The sequence below is a fragment of the Laccaria bicolor genome, genomic scaffold, assembly GCF_000143565.1.
Source record: "Laccaria bicolor S238N-H82 LACBIscaffold_6 genomic scaffold, whole genome shotgun sequence".
Classification (NCBI taxonomy): Eukaryota; Fungi; Basidiomycota; class Agaricomycetes; order Agaricales; family Hydnangiaceae; genus Laccaria; species Laccaria bicolor.
In genome coordinates, this window is record NW_001889877.1 from 1,725,694 (window position 1) to 1,746,304 (window position 20,611).

Consider the following 20,611-nt stretch of genomic DNA (forward strand, 5'->3'; position numbering starts at 1 on the left):
TGAAGGTACGTATTTATTCAATACAGACCATGTACCAGAGACTCAATAAGGAAGTAGCCCAGAGAATCAAACCCTGTGTCGGAACCGTCAGGCCCTCAGTCGTCATCAAACTGGCGCGAGCAGAGCCAGTCGGGAAGCCGCCCTCCTTCCCTGTTCCGTCCTCTTTCTAGTCGTTTCCAGTCCCCGAGCGAAACACAACCTCGCTCAGCACCCACCCGTAATTGGGCTCCCCCAATTTCTACCCCTTCTCAAGCATTCTCGGGTCCTCAACGATTGCGAGTTTCACCTAGTCCAAACTCACTCAGCAAGTGGGCTCGCACATCTCCACCATCGCCTCCGCAATCCGTTGCATCTTCTACCCAACCTCCATCTTCTTCCCATTCGTTTGGTCAAGGAAGCGTCCAATCAACCGGGTTGGAACGCCAGTCACCTCCACACCGCGCTTCTTTTGAACAAGCATCGCTACAATCTGGACGCCTCCAGGGTAATGACTCACGCAGACGTCCCAACACTCAGGGAACGAAGACTTTCAACTCGAGAGATCCTCGTCTCAGCCAAGAACGATTTTCTCGGCCCACAGACCAGTCAGGTCCCGGTTCGAAACGAGACTCACGGAGTCTCGGCTTTACCAAGCATACACCAGAGGAATCACGACCTTCCAAAGACCAGTCTCGTTATGCGCGGCTCGGTCGGAATGCTTTCAAAGAGCGTGGCTCATTGGTTTCGAATCTGGAATCAAATAACTTTACCCCTTCTCGTTCGCGTGATACGCTACCCCGGAAAAGCTCATATGTCCAGAAAACGAAATCAAAATTTGAAGAGGAACAAGGTCCCCGTGACATCTACATCCCTTCCACTGTATTTGTTGGCACTCTCGCGAGGCTTCTCAAAATGAAACTCCGTAAGCAGTCTCATGTTGTTACAATGTTGTTTCGAGGCAGCTTCTTACGATTCCTTAGCAAGGCTGCAGCGCAAAATAAGTCGTTTAGGGTTGGCTAACGAAGCCCCTTACGATCATGGTATGACTTTGCTCTGTTCGGCTTTTCGTTCGTAACTTTGCTAATATCCTTCCAGTACTTACGTCTGATTATGCCGCACTTTTGGTTGAAGAATTTGGGTGTAATGCGATTGTAGATGATGAAGCAGCGTTTGACCTTCACCCACCGTTAGTCTTTGATGTGTCATTCTGTCGTCAACGCTGAGTTTATCCAAGGCCAGCGACCCCAGATTCAAAAAGATTATCTCCACGGCCTCCCATCGTGACTATCATGGGCCACGTCGATCATGGTAAAACTACGCTGCTTGACACACTGCGTTCCGCATCCGTGGCCAAGGGCGAGGCTGGCGGTATCACTCAACACATAGGGGCTTTTTCTGTGCCAGTTCCATCCGTAAACGGAGGTAATACAGATGGGCCACAATCCATCACCTTTCTTGACACTCCAGGTCATGCTGCTTTTTCGGCCATGCGCGCACGAGGCGCCGGAGTGACGGACATCGTTGTTCTTGTCGTTGCAGCAGATGACGGTATCATGCCTCAAACAAAAGAAGTTATCGGGCTCATAAAGCAAGACCAGGGCAAAATCGGTTTGGTAGTTGCGATCAATAAAGTCGATAAACCTGACGCAGATGTCGTATGTCAAGTTTCATCTCCTAAAATTGTTTTTTCATACCTTTTCAGGAATCCGTACAACGAGCTCTCTTAGCAGAAGGTATTCAACTGGAAGCTTATGGTGGCGATATTCCATCTGTGCGGGTGTCAGGTTTGACTGGTGAAGGGCTTCCCGATCTTGTTGAAACCCTATCCGCAGTCGCGGAAATGCAAGATTTGTCTGCAGAGACTGATGGAAACTCGTTTGGCCATGTTTTAGAATCGAAGGTTCAGAAAGGGCTTGGGTGTGTTTTATCTTTCTCAACCATATTGAGACTTATTTTGGCTTCATACAAGCCCCGTTGCGACAGTTCTGGTTCTCCGTGGTTCCTTGAAAATAGGTGCTCACATCATTGGAGGTTTGAGCCAGGGCAAGGTTCGACTGATGTCCGACTCGGCTGGCGCAACTGTCAAGGTGGCCACTCCCGGAATGGCAGTCAGTGTTTCTGGTTGGAAGACCCTTCCAAAAGCGGGCGATGAAGTAATAGAGGCCAGCGAGGCAGACGTGAAAAAAGCTTTAGCAAATCGCATTCGCAAGGCAGAGATGGATGCTGTTCTCAATGATGTTGACGCCATCAATGAAACGAGACGGCAAGATAAAGAGCGTCGAAAGGAAGAGGTTGACGCGAATCGGAAGCCACTATTGGTCCAAGAGACCGTTACTGGTCCCAAGCAGTTGAGAATCATCATCAAGGCCGACGTCAGCGGCAGTGCAGAGGCGGTTGAAGGCGCCCTACAATGTATAGGCAACAAGGTTGTAGCCACAAAGATTCTGTCATCAGGCGTTGGCGATATATCTGAGTCCGATGTGATGATTGCGAAAGCGTCAGAGGGTGAGCTGATAATGCCAGCCTTGCCTAATGAGATAGCTAAAGAGTTTTGTTGTAGCAACCATCGTTGGCTTCTCCGTCTCAACTCCCCGCAGCATAGAAACGCTTGCAGCTCAGAATGGCGTCCCAATTTGCTCCTCAAACATTATATACCGGCTAGTGGAGGACATCCGGGCTCGCGTCACCGCCTTATTACCCGTTACTGTTGAGACAAAGGTGACGGGGGAAGCTACAGTTCTTCAGCTTTTCGACATTCAACTTAAGGCCAAGCAAATAAAGAAAATAGCTGGATGTCGTGTTACCAATGGTCTTGTGGAAAAAAGCAAATTCGCTCGCATTGTTCGAGGTGGAAAAATGATCCATGAAGGTAAGGACAAAATTTGAGGCAGTTGTTTGGCTTGTGTAATGACAACCTAATTCCAGGATCCCTGGACACTTTACGTCAACTCAAGAAGGATGTCGTGGAAGTGCGCAAAGGCATTGAATGCGGTCTGTGCTTCTGCGGTTTTACCGACATTCGGGAAGGCGATCTAATTCAGATGTTCGACAAAATAGAGAAGCCCGGTGTATTGTAGCTCTCAGGAATAGATTTCTAATATACTCTGGTCACGTAGAGGAATTCAGATCTCTCGCGCCATTCGACGGATCAAGGACAATGTCTTTTGCACCCACTGTTCCGGTCCTACCACCCACACCGAAGGTAAGACTGATGTTACCTAGGTCACGATTCGTTTTTTCTAGAATGGTCCAACTTCGGGTATCACTTTTTTGAAGGTGCAATTCAACCTACAAGGCACATGTCACATTAAGGAGAGACGATTTTGTGAGATGAAACTTCACCTTGGTCCCGAAAACACTGAAGTGTGATCTCGTCGGATCGATAGGCCCGAAGAGATTCAGGGTGTGTTTGAACCTCTTCGATCCGGGGAGGAACAAGTCAAGCGTGACTTCTGATTCAAAAAATTGGACGGTGCTGCGATCCTTATCGACTTGCTTCGCGAAGATTGAGACGTGAACCTGTTCTATGGTTTGATAATGGTCAACCCGACAAGTTACCAGTTCTTCTGTCTGTTCATAACGCTAAGAGTGAAATCATTTAACGTCTTTCTTGAATGTTACCTTGAGTTCAGGAGGAGGAGAAAAGAGGTGACGGCCCTTTTTACACCCCTTGATTTTGAGAAATTCGTCAAACTCCAGGACGCGTCTCTTGCAACAAAGGTATCCCTTTGGTTGATAACTCGGTAAATGAGAGTTTTTTGTGCGGTCATGCAGGCAAATGTTACCTTGCTGCCTTCCCGAAAAATTGGCTACACCGATGTGAGACGATGAGCAGGAGATTACACGAGGAATCATACCGGAGCGGGGTGGTAAATGCAGACGGCTCCCTCCTCATCTCCAATTCGATTGATCTCATCACTAACAAACTTTGTTTCGCAACCTTTACGCCTGCAGGGCGTTCCAACAGAAACCTGGATAGTTAAATCATCCTCCTCTTCGACGATGGGCGCCGCGACCGGGGCGGAAGCTGGAGTGGTGCTCCGTTGCAATGTAGTTCCGTATGTTTCCTTCCCGTCGACTGTTTTTTCGATAGTCGTCAAGTTGGCTGTAGAGGGAGGTTTGGGTGTAGATTCTGCCTGTGGTGTCGCAGAAGTGTGAAGATCTGTTTCAGTACATCCCTAGAGAGAAATCAATGAATGAAGAATGGAAACATTGGAATGGCGATACTGGTAGATTCATAAACTCGTCGAAATCTAAAACAGATTTGTTCACATTTTGGCAGCAAGACCAAGATTTGAGGCCTTCATGGAATACCTGGTAGATGATTAACGATAAATGCGGGTGTAGATCGGTCAACTTACTGGTTCACCGGGATGAAAAATACATTTGTCTGTGCTGGTCGACGTGAAGTCCTTGCCACAGCCCTTTCGAGTACAACGGGACATGATGTTGAGCAGGAAGGCTAGGTAAAAAATATTTAATTTTGTTATGGTTTGCCTCCCTCCTCCACAACTCGCTGGAACGCGTCCTTCCTATGCAGAAGCGTATAACAACATTCTTACCGCACATAGGCGGTCGCCGTTGACCTCAGCGTCTTCGGTCATCATGCTCGTTGCCCCTGACGTTGACGCGCTTTGTGCGTCGCGCATTCTCGCGACTTTGTTCAAACAAGACGACGTAATACATCGCATTATACCCATCTCCTGCGAAGCTGAATTCAAGACTCTGAAGAATGATCTACTGGAGTGCGCAGAGGTATGATTCTGTCCCTTTCTTTTTTTCCGTCTAAATTCACCAATGCAACAGCTTCACGCCCTGATCCTCATCAATATGGGGAGTATCAGCGATCTGCCTGACCCCGTATGGTTTGGGGACTTCAGTCCCAAAGTTACCGTTCACGTTATCGACTCGTCGCGTCCACGAAGTTTAGACAACTACTTCATGCGGGGCGAGAATGGAGAGAGAATAGTGGTGTGGGACGACATGGATGCGGAGACACTTGTCGAAGAAAGGGAAGCATGGGAGGTTCTGCGCGTGCGTTTTGTCAAGATTCCAATTAACGCCAATACCAATTTTTTGTTTCCAGTATGAACCTGAACCAGACTCTGAAGAAGAAGAGGAATCGGAGGAGGATGAAGAAGAGGAGAGCAACGATGATGAAGGTAGTTTTGACCTTGATCAAGGTGCGACTCACGGGAAACGAAAAGCGACGGATGAGAATCGCGCTTCACGGAAAAGACAAAGGCGCAACGGCGACGTACGTCATATGGCACACATTGGGCATTAAACCATGCCTTATGCATCACCGCCAGGCATATCAAGTCTCACATGAAGAGCGTGAACGTTGCTTGCGCCGCCTCGGAAAATATTACTCATCCGGTTCGTGGCACGGCCAGAGCGCAGCAAGCACAATCTACATCTTAGCGACCATTCTTGAACGCGTGGATAACGATTTTCTTTGGTGACTTGTTTCCTGCCCATTTTCCGTTGCTTTTTGTTAAAGTATTCCTCGTCAAGGCTCGCCATTTTAGGCCTTACGTTCCAGTACATAACCTCCAGAATTTCCCGCGATTCTTATGAGAAGTATCACTCAATCTTTCACGACGAAGTATCCCGCCTCAATCCTGCACCGACAGTCGACGCTGACAACCCACAATCGGTTATCTCTCTTAACCCTGACGATCTCAGCATTCGAGCGACTGAAGAATTGCGCTTCACGTTGTTTAGACATTGGACACTCTATGATGCAATGTACCACTCAAGCTATGTGGCAAGCAAACTCGGAATATGGAAAGAGCGCGGCCGCAAAAAACTTTCCGGGATGCTAGCAAAAATGGGGTATGTCGTATCTGGTTTGGGAAAAATAACGCAGGTCTCAAATGTTTCTTGAACAGATTCTCGATACCTCAGACTCAGCAGCCATATTCGCACATGGACCTGGATCTGAAAAAGGATCTTATCAAAAAACTCAATGATTTTGCACCGGAATATGAACTCTTAGAACTTTTATACCCATCATTTATTCGGTGCTATGGCTATCATTCACAGCCTCTATCAGCTGCGGATGCTGTTGAGGGAATCGGTGCTCTATTGGACATCGCAGGAGGTGTACGCATGGAAGTAGAAATCGAAGGCGCTCGTAACGGTGGGGAATGGTTTGGAGCTGGGAGTCTGTGGGAGGCGAGTAAATATGAACAAGAGGGCGGGAGAAAAGCAGATGTTGCAAACCGGGCTGACAGAGAGGCAGGAGAAGAGGGGACAGAGACGACAGCGAAAGGGATACAAGTACCATGGTGGGTGAAGAATTTCTGGGCTGCGCATGATGCCCTCGCAGAGTAAGAGTGGGATTCTACGTGGCTGGATTTTCGCTCATCATTCTTGTAGTATCACTTCTCTGCGTGAAGCACTCAACCTCTCGATGTCATTGCACCGTGCCATCATACGGCAAGGGACCTCCATCATAGATAAGCAGGACATCCGAACGATGCGAAACCATAGAGTGGTTGTCCTCACACAAGGCCCTGATCTTGCTCTTTTTTCGCATCCCAGCGTTCTAGCCCGACTGGCGCTTTGGTTGGTAGACGCTTTGCGCGATCGGATTGGGACCAAGCGGAGAAGTTTACCCTTTGTCGTGGCGTGCCTTGACGAGGCGAAGGGAAGTTATACGGTTGTAGGGGTCATGGCTGCACTTGACTTTGGGGAGGTCTGCAAAAAGTGCGTCGTTTCTGGTTACCCGTATCCAATATTGACAGTCTTCTACGTTAGCGATTTCGCAATGACATTTCTACATGCAAGGGATCGCTCAAAGGCGGAAGTGAAACACACATCTTTTGACACTAGCGTTATAGAAGTCGAACAGAACGAGCTGACGAGTTTTCTGGAGGCACTGACTGAAGGTTAAATGGTTTGCGTGTGTACTTTGCGTGTATGATGGCTGTTGTATTATTGTGTACGTTTTATATAAATACACCCGTTGTGCTGGTGCAACACTGCATGTCAACCACAAGCAATGCCTCCACGTCAAGTAGTACCCCTCCTCCGTCTATACTCCCAGACATAGACTTGCCTTTTCTTTCCGAATTTCTTCAGCGCGAAAGAACGTCTTCTAGATTGCTGGCGCCACAGGGCGTGAAATCCGACAGAGACAACGACCTGGATCGACAGTTCCAAGTCGAGAGACGGACACGGAGACCAGCACGAAGCAAAGCACGATTAGAACGCACGAATGACCGTGGAATGCACCAAATTCCTATCTGTAAGAGCAAGAAGGCTCTCTTTACATTGTCGAATTAATGAGATGTCAATGACAGCGCGGGATTTTTTTCTGATCATTATCCTCTGTTTCGGAATAGCCTGCGCCGCTATCTGCGTAACTCGTGTTGCCATCTTTACACGTCAACAAAATCGAGGGGACAATTATGCTTTAATGTCGGGTAAGGTGATCAACTTGTGTTCTGCTGCGACATTTGACATGAAACCTGGGCAGATTCCTGACACCGGAGAATAACATCTGCCTTGTCAATCTCACTCTTCATAGATTCGAACACTGCCACCTCCCCATTTCTGCATCACCCTACTCCCATCTCTGGTCGGCTGCGTGAAAGCTACCTCACCCTTTCTTGGATCTAATTTGCAGCCATAGATCATGGTATTGGCGGCGGCGGTCAGGAGATAACTAGCGATGCCTTGTCTGCGATGAGTAGAGGTGACGAAGAGCCGAGGTATCCCCAACGGTGTAGGAAGGGGGGTTGTATGACAGAACAAGCCTTCTCCGACATCGATTGTCGGAGGAGCAGCTGTTGAGGCGGTTGGTTCCTCAGCGCCAGCGATGGCCATTGCTTCTGAAATTCTTTGTGCAATGACACAACCAACTATTTGCTCTCGGTTTGAAGCCGTTTCTTGGGGGAGAAGAAACAAGTAAGCTCTGGAGGCTTGTAGAATGGAGGGCGTAAGCGGTGGGGATGAAAGGCTGCGGTTGATAGTTTGAAGAAGCGTTCCAAGCTACCAATGGTATTAGAACAGATTTATACGAAGGACAATGTAATCACCTTGTAACCTATCTTGCCTCCAACGTCTGCAGGAAAGCTTATAATTCTACCTTTCCTCCCGTTCTTCAACTTGACGCTGGTTTCAACTTGTACGACGCCGGCTTTGATCGTCTCCTTCTCTTCTTCCCTCCCCCACTCCATCCCCCTTTGCACTTGGGCACAGTGCGTCCGATGAAGAGCCTCATCGTCAGGAACGCCTTTGGTAAACGAAAGACCGCACCGCGAACAGGCTTTGAGTATGGTCTGGTCGATGCAAAAGTGCAGCTGTGTAAGTGTCTGTTGTTTCGAATGAACTTTTTTGACGGATTTAAGGTGCTTTACGCGTTTCGCTGGCGGGAGATCGTCTGGAGAAGGATTGAGAGCATGTTTTCTGTTTGAGGAATAGGTGCGCATCGTAAGTTCAATGCAACATACACGCGACGCGTTCTTTGTCCTTGTTGATACATGTAGTTTATTTACTCTGCACTAAGTACTCCACACCGTTACGCTCGACGCGAACCCATTCAAATTCTCTCTCTCCCTCACAACCCCATATCCGTCCACGCTTACCTGGAATTCGGATGCCACAGTAGACAGGCTGAACATATCCACCTCCGAATCCGAGTCCACATCGAACACCTTGTCCTGACAGTTTCTACCAGCGATGCACGCTTGCGAATAGTTGTTGAAGAAGCTATACAGCCCAGCACCTGCCAACGTTTCAACAAAAATCCAATACTTCCTTCTTCATTTCCCTCACCAAAGATCAAAATTCTCTTTGATGACTCCACGCTTAATGCCCATGAAGATTTGACATTCAGACTAAGCGGGAATTGAGGGTCACCAAATCTAGAATCAAATTTAAATGGTTCAGGAGCTGGAGGCGATGGTTGGAAGTATGGCTTATGGTAGTCAGCGCAGAAACTTGTCATGTTGAAGCAAAACGCGCGAACCGTTTCCGTCTGGATTAATCCCATGTAATGATTATCCGCCCCGACCAATCGGTATTGATACATAACGTGGTGCTCAGCTGAGAATCGACAATCAATTTAGGCAGTCAAACAAGGGAGAAAGAGGCCTAACAAGCTACGAGGAAAGTCAGTCATAAACCTGAGATGGTGTAACCATCACTGACCTGTTCCGATCATCCAAACTGGCCCTTCAGATTGCGACAAAATGCCTCGACCCGAGTAAATGGATATTTGAGAGACGCCGTCACCGTCAAGATCGTGATCAGCGAGCCAAACCCAAGTGCCCTGGGCGGACGTAAATATATATATTTTGCTTTGAAATTATGAACCTACTTCGAGGTATGCACTGGATTTCGGGGTCAGGTGTAACGCAAGAAAGGCAGCCATGCACGGCGCAGTATCAGTCCGACCAGGTGGACATTGACCGAGTTCTAGATTGCTTCCGGCTGCTGGAGATAGCATCGACGTCAGCCCAACGCAGACTTCAAGAGGGGTAACTAACCACCCCCAAGCCTGTTTTTGTCAGAAAGTTCAATTGTGTTAAGGATAGGCACTTACCTGATATGAGAATCCCACATACCAGCGGCGCCTTGTTGACCAGCAGGTTCCCTGATGTTCCACTCAACCACGATCGCCCCCGCCGCTATGATATTATTGATGAGCTTCGCGATGTGAAAAAATACGACAGGGACACTACAAACCAGGACCAACGGTTGAAAAAATAATGTCGGTAATTTCAATAACACCTACGCTATTTTCTTCGCCCACGCGAACTACTACTTGGGGGTTGTTGACATCTTGAAACTTGCTGCCTGATCCTGCGATGACTGACCACGCCTCCCCGACTATCCTGGAACCCGCCGGGAAAGTGAGGGTCGAAGTGACGACATACGTCCCAGCGTCGAAGAAGACGATTTTAGATCGTGCATACTACTCGTCGCTAAGCAGTAACGATATAAAATTTGATATTACTCACTTGGTCGAAAACGGTTTGGAGAGCACGGGTATCGTCCGTTTTCCCGTCTCCTTTTGCGCCACATTGTTTTACACTGACAAAATCACCAACAGGATGTTTTTCATATTGCGGGTGCGTCTTTCCAAAAATTTTCCCAGAACTGTCGAGCAATATTGAAGATTTCTTTGGTGCGGGGATGAACTCTTTAATGTATTGACCCGCTGACTCAACTCCACGATAGACGTTGCCTTGAACCCAGGATTCAATGGTTTTGGTGCCACCAGCCAAGACAGTTTCACCGCCAACAATGCCAACAGCTGTTGCAACTCGGCAGAGCTTCGCATTGTTCAGAACGAGGGAGCCTGTGAGAGTTCTGTTGCTCGACTTTGAGAATCGGACAAAGATGGGGGTATCATTAACTGTCGCATCGATGATCGCCAGCGCACCGACACCCTAAAAAGGTAGCCTGAGCCCTGTTCAGTTCAAGGCGAGGTGTGCATATGTACCTGCTGGTCAGGGGAGGTCCCTCCCGTCAATACATCAAACCCAACCTGTTAGCTCCGGTCAATGGTGTATTCCGTTAATTGCGACTAGCGTTACATTGCAGTTGTTGATGGTAACCCCTTGATAGGTCCAACCTTCGAGATGTATAGGTTAAAGTGTAACGAGCGGTCGAAAAGAAAACCTACCCCAATTCCAGACATTGAAAATAGCTGTGTCCGCATTGTTGATAGTAATGTTACGAGCGGTAAACCTAGGCAACACTTGAATTTGTCTGCCGAGCAATCGGAGGATAATTGGACACTTACTGTTGGTTTCCGACCCACATGCCAAATTTTCCTAGATGACGGGATATTTGAGGCATTGTTACGATGAGAGCAGTCGTTTGTGCCAACCTCCGTTGAACACAAGGTCCCCCATAAACCCGCCGCTAGAAAATAGTGGAGCCATGCTCAGAACAGAGTGTTGGGGTTGTTGGAAAAATCAACCTTCCGTTCTCCATCCATATTCCTAGAGTTCATCAATGTATAATGTACGCGACGTGGTCATTGAAGAAACGAAACCAACCTTGATGAGCGGTTCCGGAAGCCGTAGACATCTCCACCACGATGTTCATCAGAGAAGTAGCCTGCGCCACTTGCCAATGAATTCCAGTCCCTTGTGATCTTGCCGGAGGGACTCTGACATTGTACTGCGTAAATTGTTGTCAAACGAGACCATTCTTTTTCGCACACACCGCCGAAGATCTATTACGAAGTTCCTCACGGATCGAAAGCTGAAATTTAAACAAATTAAAGTTACCAGCGGGCCATGAGGGAGAATCAGGTCACTCACAAATTGTTGGTATTCACGTACCATTGACGTCCATAGCCCCCAGGAATGTATGGGTTTGCGTCTGTAAGCCGACCAGGGTTATGAAGGGGGGTAATAAGTATACTACGGCACCCACCAATAACAGCTATTCCTTCGAACGTAAGGGCCGCGAGCAAGGTGGGGGGCGCCCTTGCATCTCCAATAAGTTGAGTATAGTAGTAGGCGATAATGGGGGCAGATATCAGGTAGGTTCTTCATCATATGGGACCAGTAGGTACCTGTCAATTCACTGAGTGAGGAGTTGCTGTCACTGACCCTCTTGGAAAGTAAACCAAGGCTGGCGTAATCCTGAACACAGTGCTGATATCAGCTTCACCATAGAATAAATATGACCACAACGCACGTCGAAGAACCGCATGATTCCTCACCACACCTGTTACCACTTGATATGGCTAGACTGGCAAGGCAGGTATTGGGGTTCGAAGATTATGTACGGGTTATGAACACTCACTTGATCGCCAACGTATCGTCAGTAACGCCATCGCCAATAGCTCCGAAATCCTGTGCGTCTGCGATTGATTTCGTAGCCAAGATCGACTTGAAGAGACATACTTTAACGTTTCTAAATACTTGGTATGATTTATCGGGGTTGAAGGCCGCTGTTCCTTGGTGATGGATAGATTCAAGCCAGAAGGGTGCGTCGTCATGTAGAGTATCGGTCATGGTAGTCTGCATAATGGTTGGTGGCTTACTCAAGCCTCATCTTGCAACATTTACCAAGTACTTACCGATGGTTTCTCGAGCAAAAGAAATACCACAAACCAACAATTGGCGAGAACAGTTACATGCCATTACGCACCATGATAAGATTCAAAGAGCTTAGGATCACCTTGGACTCGGAGAATCATTAAATAACTTGTTATTCAACACACCTAGAAGCCGAAGCTGCTTACTTCCTGCACGTCTCTGCTCTTCCCTCTAATTCCCCAAACGCCCCAATTCGTCTTGACCATCACACGGGGATCAAAGTCAGCCACCTCCCACTTCTCACTTCCGAACGTACTAGGTCCTGGTGTGATAATCCACTCGAATTCGCCCGCCACTTCTGGCGCTTTTGATAGCGAGCGGACATCTCTTTCAACGTCTGCTGGAGAGAAGCCAGTTACGAAGATCGAACATTTGCTAGCGAGGAGCATAGGAAGAACTGGGCCCCATTCTGTGGGAGAGGCGATCTGAAGTAGTGGCTCTCCTTCCTCAGACACTGAATCTGGGGAAGGGAAACCGAATCCTGGGGAAAAGAAGAAGAATAAATCGCTGTAAGGGTCCAGGGTGTGCTGGAACTGGGCATGTACATCAGCGTAATTCGCTTGCATGCCAGTAATCGTTAGTTGTGGTGTGTAGGGAACGGTATAAGAAGGGACCCCATATCTCTCTAATGATGAGCGGGTATGTTTTAAGGGCTGTATAGGAGCCGGAGAGGGAGGCTGGTACACGTTGGGAAGATATGTCGGTTTCTGTTCTGCCTCCTCTTGTTTTGATTCGTGAGTGGGTTTAGAAGCAGGAGCAACGTCTTTTGGCGCTGGTGGAGAGCTGTTGGGAGGTTTGGGCAGTGAAACTTGAGGGCCGATAAAGAAGAGATGGAAGTGGGTGGAAGGGAAAAGCATGCAGAGCTGTTCCCAGACGTGAGGAGGCAAAGACGATTCAGCTCTCGCACCAAGAATAAATATTCGCACTTGAGGCTTCCCAACAGCGGCTTCCTCCGTTTCCGGTGCGCCCGGTGCAACATGTAGTGTGCTTCTGAGTGCTATTGCAACAATCAGTTTGCAAGATTTCAGAAACAAATAAAGAATGTCATACCAGCAAGAGAACGGCTTCCTTCAGGGGTTAAACGCTGATTGCTTAACGTCAGCCCGCTATGCTGATGAATCACGCCTCCGATTGTGATAGGGTAAGTGAGAAGTTTGCTAGCGTGTCGACGAGCGCGTTCCGTGTCCATGGATGGAAAACCGCGAGTATACCAAAAAACATCCCAGTTTGCGAAGGAGATCGCCTCCTCATAGCCCTGTGGCCCTACAAAATTACAATGTAACGCGGGCATGATGTAGAGGTAACGGAACTGACCAGGCAACTCGAACTCGCGCAAACGTCTGCCGCTCCTCAGATCATGTTCATCCTCGTTAGCTTCCCTTAAGCGACCACAATATTTTATGTGTTCGGGGTCTTCTTTCCAGTGTTCTTCCGTACAGTGCGTCGGCCAGCCGCAATCAGGGCACTCGAAACTAACCGCTCTGGGTTGAGCATCTGCATGTATGTGAGGATCGGTATGCGGTGTAGAGCAAACAGGACACGGCGCAAGGCTCTTTATGGCCTCTCCTCGAGCAATGATTTGTGGAAAGGGAGACTTTGAAAATGGGTGGAACAAATTGTCCTCGGTGAGAATAGGAACAGGATCCTTTGGCTTTTCATTTGCTCTTCTGCCGCGAAATAAATTAAACAATGGCCTTGAATTTCTAGGAATATGATAAGGATTGCGAGGGCATAGAGAAGGCAGCGAACGAGAAGAGGCACGAACGAGACGGAGAGGAAAGAGCATCGGAACGAGCAAACATAGATTACCAAATTGAGGAAAACCGTTGTTGACATCTGTTGACCTCCACCTCCTCCAATGTCACGACAAGCCTCTGTATCTCGAAAAACAACTGAAACGACAATTCAAGTCGACATTGACCTCGATTCACTCACAACACAAACAATAAATGTATCTACAGGAATTGGTTTCCTCGATCATGTTGGTTTCACGAAAATCAACAAAACGCGCGCTAACGGCGTACCAAGATGTATACAGCTCTGGCAAAGCACAGCGGAATGTCTTTGACCATGAAGTGCGAAGGTGATCTCTGGATAGATGACCATCATACTGCAGATTCGTACTTCCAAACCCACCCCCCGTTTCGAAAAGTCTAATTTCTGTTGCATTTTTCCACAAGATTCTGCCATCGCCCTCGGAATGGCGTTCAAACAGGCTTTGGGTCAGATCCGAGGCATTCGGCGGTACGGGACTGGGTTCGCCCCCCTCGATGAAGTCTGTTCATCTCCCTTCCGAAAAATTTCCCGGTTGACCTCTTCATAGGCTTTGTCCCGTGCGGTCATCGACATATGTTCTCGGCCCTATTGCGTTACAGACCTGGGACTCCGTCGAGAAAAAATTGGCGATCTCTCAACAGAAATGATCCCCCACATCTTCTACTCCTTTGCAATTGCATCCGGAGTCACTTTGCACGTCGATGTTCTGCGTGGAGAAAACGATCATCATCGGTGCAGCTGATACCTTCCCCATTTTCTGGTTCGTGTCTGAAAAAAAAACAAAAAACAGGTCTGAATCCGCCTTCAAAGCTTTGGCTTTGGCCATTCGACAAGCCATAGAGCGGACAGGAGGCGATGACGTTCCTAGTACGAAAGGAGTGCTTTAGATTGGTGCTTAGTCCCATCAATTATGGAATGATATTGTTATTCAAAATCCATTCTTTCGTAGATATACAACCATTATGTCTGTTTATGACCAGAAGATGCATTGCTTCTCTGTTGGTGGATTCAGCTAGACGGAATTGGGGTTAATGTTGACAGTGTCAATGATAATACTTTGGCGGACCTTGGCTGTCTTAGAACATTTGAACGCCTTGGCGAACTCCGGAATATTCGAAACAGTTCCATCAACACGGTATCGAGTGGGTGAGTGAGGATCAGTCCGGATGCGTTGTACCTAATATGCCATTAGGACTTGGGTCCGCTGTCATCGTCCGGAAAACAAGAAATACGCACAGCAGCGGCAGGTTTCATTGCTCTTGCCCATATGCGAGCGAAAGAGATGAAGAACAATTGTTCTCTAACGAGGAAGCGTTGAATTCAATTCGGCAGAGACTGTGTTAGGCTTTACCTTGTGAAATTTAGGCCAGGTAAAACGTATTCGCCACCTTCTTTGACCGAAGTGTGATACTGGGCTTTCCAGGCACGATAGGCCTGAATAAGTCCCGTATCGCCAATATTTTCACCGGAGGTGCTGTGTTTGGTGGATTAGTATGTAGTGTGTAAATAAGCTTGAGATGGCCATACAGATTGCCCTTGAGTGGACAGCAAATCAGCAAAGTTGCCTTCATCTCTGTCATTCACTCACATTAACATGAATTTTGCCGCCATGTCCATCATCAATGGTATACTCTGGTTCAACGGAATGTAAACACATGGTTCCAATCAAACTCAACTTGACTCGGACCTGAATATTGATCAACGATGCAACGCTGCTTAACGTTGAAGCCCTTGCTCGTTGAATTTGTCCACCACTCTTCCAGTTTCCCCTTTTGGTTGTACAGTCGACCAGCAGAGTCAAAAGCGTGCTAAGAGGAACACATTAGCCAGGCTTGTAAGTGCCAAAGTCATCCTTACAGTTAACTCGTGCGCTGCAACATGGCCAAACGCGCCATATGATATATATCCAGGCCTACAGCAAGGATGAATTTCAATCCAAAGAGAATACTTAGATTTAACGACTAACCAATCATGAGAGAAAAACGGTGGTTGCATGATACCGGCTGGAAAGACGATCTGCAGCCAGTTCAACAACGGAATCTTACCAAACAAAAGACACGGACATACCTCATTCGAAGGGGGGTTGAAATAGGCGTTCACTGTCGAGGGGAACATTTCCCACGTCTCCCGGTTTCTCTGTCGACCAAGTTGCAGCCACTTTTTGAACTGGTCGCTGGTTCTTTTGAAATCGTCAATAACCCATGAAAGAGACGGTGGAAAATAAAACCAACGCGGCACTTAGCATATTTTCGAAGAAGGTTAACTTATCCACCTTCACGGTGTTGTAATAATTCGCGATTGAACGAGCATTACGGGTGTTAGGTGAGAGCGGGTATCCAACTTTGACACGGATCGCATCAGCCTAGTGTATGCTTCAGCACCGATACAAAGTGGGAGGCCGATAAACAAAAACCTTCTCAGCCGCAGCCATCGCGGACTTTTTATCCATCCAATCAATATGCGGAAGAGAGGTTTTGAATGCTTCGACGATATCTGCGTGAATGATAAACATCAACAAAAAGATGTGAAAAACAGCACAACGAACCTGAGATGACTTTAGTGCCTTTCTCTCGTGAATCTCCTCTGAAAGTCTCATTCACAAAATATCGACCAGCTGCGAAGCCCAAAGTCTCTTCAACCTTTCCGATGCAGTATTCAGCTCGATCTCCCACAGCCCCTTTCTTGATACCTGTCAAAGTTTCTACCAGTGACCTCTGTGCCTGCCATGCTTCTGTAGTCATGCCCAGATACGGGGAAAGAGCTAGGGCAGCGCGGACAGTCAAATAGGCCTCAATCACTTCAGAAGCGGTGTCGTCGAGAATTTTCGAGAGAGACGTCGCATACGTCAGATCGGTCAAGATGACTCGGTCGGGGAAGGTTCGAGGGGTGAACGTCGAGAAATATGTGGCGAAATCCAATTGGGGAAGAGAGTCGGTGAGATTTGAAATTGGAACAGGGTTATAGGTTGCGATGGGGTCCTGGTACAAGATGTCCCTGGAATATTGCGTGAACAAAAAGCAAAACAAGGAAATGATCAACCCACAAGTCCAGACTCGCCTGAGCTAGCTTGCTTTCAAAAGCCACAACTTTCTTGGCAAGTATTCTGATTTCCTGGCTTCTATTGCCTCCTTTATCATCGCCCTTGTGGCCATCGTCATCGTCATCTCCCCACGGCGGCCAAGGCCAGGGGGGCCAAACGGTATCATCGTCGTTGTCGACGAGAACCGGTGAGCTCTGCGATATATCTTTTTCTTCCTCTTCAGTAAGTACCAAGAGTAATCTCTCGACGACATCCTTGTATACCTTCCGGATAGCCTTGTCTTCGTAATATTCCTGTAACGCCTCATAAGACGAAGGGAAGCGAAAAATGCAAGTGACTGACCTTTGACGGGAGACCAAATTTCGGTTGGCTGAACCAAGGTACCATAAAGTTAGGGTCTGTACCAACATCTCCCTCTATCTCAAAGGAAAATAGGGACTCAATACCTAGACGTAAGCGTTAGTGATCAATCTGTTAACACGATGAACGAACACCCAACCCTTTGAGTGAAGAAACGCAATTGCAGCGGTCAGGCCGGAGTCGATGCCGGGCAAGAGAGATATTTCGGTATCTTCTTTTCGGTATAGACGCCTGAGTGTCTTGATGAAATGTAACAAAGGAGCAGATCCAATTGAATCCAATCGTTCCTCGTTCAAACAAGCCGAGTAGCTATCTCGCAGTTTGGTTAAAATTTCACTATCAGGAGACGGCGCAAGTTCCGCGGAAGATTTTGACTCCAAAATCTCTTGGATAACCCGCTTGTTCTGTTGAGACAAAACTTCAAAGTTTCCTAAACTGCTCTTGTCGGCTGGCAAGGGATGTTTCTTAAGCCATCCACCATCTACTTCGAGTCAGATGAATAATTAATGTCATGCAGAATGACGACTTACTGGCAAAATCATAGAAATTCTCGCAGGGATCTTGAGAAACGTCAAGTGAGGATATAATCGAAGCAGAGAGAATGACACAGTGTGGTTTGAGGCAAGGTATCTATGTACAGATGAGCATATTAAGTCTCGCGTGGGAAGCAGACGGGATTGGGTCTTACATCCTCAGGAGGAATAGTTGGGACCGGGATTGGCGCTGGAAGAGTTACCGTCGTGGGTAAGGAGGTCGTCGCAGTCGAAACTGCAGTAGAAGTTGTGGTTGTTGTAGCACTGGTAGTCGCAGTAGTCGTAGCAGTCGCGGTGACGGTGACTGTCTTCGGGGGGTGAGTGTGGCCGTTTCCTCCGTCACCACGCTCAACATTCAGTTTGTGTTGTGCGCCGGCAAACAATCCAATGAAAACCTGCAAATATTAGGTGGTATGTTATTAGATGTGGTCTGAGACTCACAGAACTTGCGAGGAGAAGGACGAGAGCAAGAATGAGAAGAATCTTCGTGAGGGGGGTCAGAGGTTCTTGCGCAACTGAGTTGACGCGTTCCGCAAAGGAAGTCGGGGGCCTTGGATTTGAAACGACATCTTCTGGATCTCTGAGCAGTGGGGTATTCTCTGAATTGGCGTGTGGTCAACAGTGTTGGAAGCAGAAAGCGCAAGCCTCCCTTACCTTCGTCTCCCGCTCTGTCCGTCATATCGACGGTGTTCGTGTCGACTCTGGACTGCCGCCTTGAATACTTAAATAGTATCCGCCTCGACTTGGTGGTGTGGAGAGCGCGTTTGCAGCACGTGCCAATTGCGCCGTGACATCAGTCTCGTTACGTACACACATTGACAATATATATCTCGTCACGACAACGACTGTACTATGAACTATATCTATGCTCTACAATTTTCCTAGAAAAAAGGCAGCTTGTCCCAGATAACAATACCATGAGCAATGCCCACGTATAACCTCCAAGAAAAGGACTAGTGCTTGTCAAGGTGAAGGCAGCGCTATATATGGATGCGTTAATTCCGTGGCACCGCTACCACGCAGGGCTAGAAAAAAGCATACCTTGCAAGGGCAGGACTAAAAGCGCGTGAAAAACAAATAGAGAACTGCACCAGCGCAGTCGTAGAGCCCAGGGATGCAGGGTCTGGGGAATATGCTTTGATGAGGAGCATGTTTACACTAAACTCGAAAAATTAGCAAAAGAGATATTGAACAAGATATGTCCACTTGCGAATATGCAAGAAACGCCACTCGGGCCACAGACAAAGTCAAAGCAATTCCGCCCCATAAGAACCAGAAAGAGTATCGTTCAGAGTCGCCAATCGCTACCCCCCGCCGAGCGACAATGTTGAGAAAAGGAAGCGCAAGGAAAACGCAGGGCCACAACTTCATACAAAAATGGTACATGACTGCAGGATCAACGCGACGAAGAATTGTGGGCATGAAGACGACCTGGAGTAATGCGGCGATAGCCCCTGAAATCGCCAAAGCGAACCCTATCTGTGAAATCTGCCGGAAATTGTAACGGTGTCAATAACCACTTCGGACTTGGACGGAGAGGCTGATACCCACAGAGAAAGCAAGTCCACCTTCTGAAATAGGAGAATAACAGAAGAGAACAAAGACGACATCAAAGGCAGTCGAAAAGAAACTCAAGGCGCACCCCGACGCGCACAACGCGCGAATCATCGGCACAGACATAAGCTGACGCAAGCTGGAAGACTTGCGTGGTTTCAGTGGCGGTCGCTGTAACATCCCCGATGTACCATATGTTTTGCCACTCTGAGTGGCCTCGTTGGGTTGTTGATCGAGAGTCTACGATACATGAGAAAGATGGATGGAAAAAAAAGAATGACACCGACCTCCTGCAAAAGAAAAAAGGCCAGGAAAAAACCCACAACAGAAAAAAGCGATACTGTGAAGCAAGGAAGGAAGTAAGGGAAACGTTTGAAAAAGGTATAATCAAAGTATGTAGGGTGTTTTGTGGCCGGTCTGGAGAGGAACCCGCCGATTGATGGTCTGTGTGCATAGATCGTCAGCGCGCTGTCCACCTATTTCATTCACTAATTTACCCCATAATCGCACCCAATGGCCACCAAAATCCAAAAAACGAGAAGGCGAAGTATTGATTGCTACTGTCTGTGATCTCACACAACATAGACGGAATGACCGCAACATTCCCAGAAAACGCCCCGGCTGTCGAGAGAATCTTTCAGTGATAATCACACAAAATAGGAATTGAATCGACGCACCAAGCGCTCGAGCTATGATCACAGTCGTAAAGTTAGGCGACAAGCCAAACAGTATGGTAACGATTGCCAGACTCGCGACTCCCCAAAGAACTACAGGTCGGCGGCCAATATTATCTGCAGCGCTGACCTCAGGGTTAAAGCCAACAGAGGAAACGGTCCTTACCAGACAAAAGACCCCAAGGATAGATTGAAAGTAATTGGAAAACAGCAAATGAGCTCTCCTTCAATGCAAAATGTTATCATCCTTGAAGTGACGAGGGATGGGAATAAATAATTGCCACTAGACCGCTGTAGAAACCAATTTGTGAGGGATCCTTTGCGACACCGAGATCAGACATAAATTGGTTGACATAGGGAAATATTTGCGTGAAACTCATAGGGTCCAACATTCGAAGGAAGCACAAAACCCCCAATTGAACTTTTGGTAGTGGCGATGGATAGAGCTGACCGCGTTCAATAAGTGGCTGGGTTTCTGTGCGGGGATGTTCATGGTAGATATCTGATGCTGGTGATTCGTCGGGAGTGGATTGAGCCATGAAGGTTTCAAAAAAAGAAAAGGGGGAAAGAATAAATATCTTGCACATTCGCAGAAGGGTTGGGTGGAGCCCTGCCTTGAAC

The 20,611-nt window shown here is 47.8% G+C and overlaps 8 protein-coding genes across 8 annotated transcripts; 3 read left to right on the forward strand and 5 right to left on the reverse strand.

The window, feature by feature from the left end:
• Window positions 1-846: 846 nt before the first annotated feature.
• On the forward strand, window positions 847-3,044 carry LACBIDRAFT_142375 (uncharacterized protein; the record flags this gene model as incomplete). The annotated part of the gene is given in 9 exon segments (XM_001878244.1): window positions 847-901; window positions 960-1,019; window positions 1,075-1,165; window positions 1,214-1,634; window positions 1,682-1,896; window positions 1,949-2,270; window positions 2,289-2,484; window positions 2,540-2,848; window positions 2,905-3,044. Coding segments are annotated over 9 exon segments (1,809 nt in total), but the record flags the coding sequence as incomplete, so codon positions are not given.
• A 43-nt stretch (window positions 3,045-3,087) lies between these two features.
• Window positions 3,088-4,424, reverse strand: LACBIDRAFT_247307 (uncharacterized protein; the record flags this gene model as incomplete). The annotated part of the gene is given in 8 exon segments (XM_001878584.1): window positions 3,088-3,267; window positions 3,322-3,549; window positions 3,583-3,705; window positions 3,765-3,788; window positions 3,837-3,890; window positions 3,903-4,157; window positions 4,207-4,293; window positions 4,341-4,424. The coding sequence occupies 8 exon segments, from the start codon at window positions 4,422-4,424 to the stop codon at window positions 3,088-3,090; spliced, it is 1,035 nt and encodes a 344-aa protein (XP_001878619.1).
• A 43-nt stretch (window positions 4,425-4,467) lies between these two features.
• Window positions 4,468-6,880, forward strand: LACBIDRAFT_233038 (uncharacterized protein; the record flags this gene model as incomplete). Its single annotated transcript, XM_001878245.1, has 8 exons — window positions 4,468-4,734; window positions 4,786-5,013; window positions 5,066-5,236; window positions 5,292-5,440; window positions 5,497-5,817; window positions 5,874-6,314; window positions 6,364-6,693; window positions 6,745-6,880. The coding sequence occupies 8 exons, from the start codon at window positions 4,468-4,470 to the stop codon at window positions 6,878-6,880; spliced, it is 2,043 nt and encodes a 680-aa protein (XP_001878280.1).
• Window positions 6,881-7,503: 623 nt separating this feature from the next.
• Window positions 7,504-8,420, reverse strand: LACBIDRAFT_316036 (uncharacterized protein; the record flags this gene model as incomplete). Its single annotated transcript, XM_001878585.1, has 2 exons — window positions 7,504-7,980; window positions 8,028-8,420. 2 exons carry the CDS (start codon window positions 8,418-8,420, stop codon window positions 7,504-7,506), a joined length of 870 nt encoding a protein of 289 aa, XP_001878620.1.
• A 72-nt stretch (window positions 8,421-8,492) lies between these two features.
• LbEXG1 (glycoside hydrolase family 55 protein) lies at window positions 8,493-11,969 on the reverse strand (the record flags this gene model as incomplete). The annotated part of the gene is made up of 23 exons (XM_001878586.1): window positions 8,493-8,716; window positions 8,767-8,908; window positions 8,960-9,036; window positions 9,142-9,262; window positions 9,311-9,426; window positions 9,480-9,490; window positions 9,536-9,620; window positions 9,679-9,907; window positions 9,954-10,385; window positions 10,439-10,483; window positions 10,533-10,570; window positions 10,622-10,686; window positions 10,742-10,772; window positions 10,829-10,863; window positions 10,922-10,943; window positions 11,001-11,113; window positions 11,170-11,208; window positions 11,268-11,328; window positions 11,383-11,498; window positions 11,562-11,594; window positions 11,650-11,703; window positions 11,758-11,807; window positions 11,859-11,969. 23 exons carry the CDS (start codon window positions 11,967-11,969, stop codon window positions 8,493-8,495), a joined length of 2,250 nt encoding a protein of 749 aa, XP_001878621.1.
• Window positions 11,970-13,901: 1,932 nt separating this feature from the next.
• Window positions 13,902-14,826, forward strand: LACBIDRAFT_183668 (uncharacterized protein). Its single transcript, XM_001878246.1, has 5 exons — window positions 13,902-14,034; window positions 14,082-14,169; window positions 14,231-14,328; window positions 14,377-14,561; window positions 14,620-14,826. The coding sequence occupies exons 1-5, from the start codon at window positions 13,912-13,914 to the stop codon at window positions 14,714-14,716; spliced, it is 591 nt and encodes a 196-aa protein (XP_001878281.1). The 5' UTR covers window positions 13,902-13,911; the 3' UTR covers window positions 14,717-14,826.
• On the reverse strand, window positions 14,800-18,157 carry LACBIDRAFT_233060 (uncharacterized protein; the record flags this gene model as incomplete). The annotated part of the gene is made up of 18 exons (XM_001878587.1): window positions 14,800-14,841; window positions 14,896-15,006; window positions 15,066-15,129; window positions 15,181-15,303; window positions 15,357-15,364; window positions 15,418-15,461; window positions 15,517-15,637; window positions 15,687-15,741; window positions 15,796-15,845; window positions 15,897-16,008; window positions 16,061-16,191; window positions 16,243-16,322; window positions 16,375-16,823; window positions 16,873-17,162; window positions 17,212-17,315; window positions 17,369-17,710; window positions 17,760-17,859; window positions 17,966-18,157. Coding segments are annotated over 18 exons (2,418 nt in total), but the record flags the coding sequence as incomplete, so codon positions are not given.
• A 455-nt stretch (window positions 18,158-18,612) lies between these two features.
• LACBIDRAFT_316042 (major facilitator superfamily multidrug-resistance, DHA1 sub-family) lies at window positions 18,613-20,529 on the reverse strand (the record flags this gene model as incomplete). Its single annotated transcript, XM_001878588.1, has 9 exons — window positions 18,613-18,742; window positions 18,804-18,920; window positions 18,973-19,250; window positions 19,314-19,556; window positions 19,604-19,760; window positions 19,814-19,937; window positions 19,994-20,107; window positions 20,157-20,214; window positions 20,275-20,529. 9 exons carry the CDS (start codon window positions 20,527-20,529, stop codon window positions 18,613-18,615), a joined length of 1,476 nt encoding a protein of 491 aa, XP_001878623.1.
• Between the last annotated feature and the right edge of the window lie 82 nt (window positions 20,530-20,611).

Bases quoted from the DNA above. Each gene is read 5' to 3' on its own strand.
- LACBIDRAFT_183668 (XM_001878246.1), top strand. From the start codon at position 13,912: ATGTCACGACAAGCCTCTGTATCTCGAAAAACAACTGAAACGACAATT. The intron at 14,035-14,081 runs GTTGGTTTCACG...CGGCGTACCAAG, and splicing joins GAATTGGTTTCCTCGATCAT to ATGTATACAGCTCTGGCAAA. The intron at 14,329-14,376 runs GTCTGTTCATCT...ACCTCTTCATAG, and splicing joins GGTTCGCCCCCCTCGATGAA to GCTTTGTCCCGTGCGGTCAT.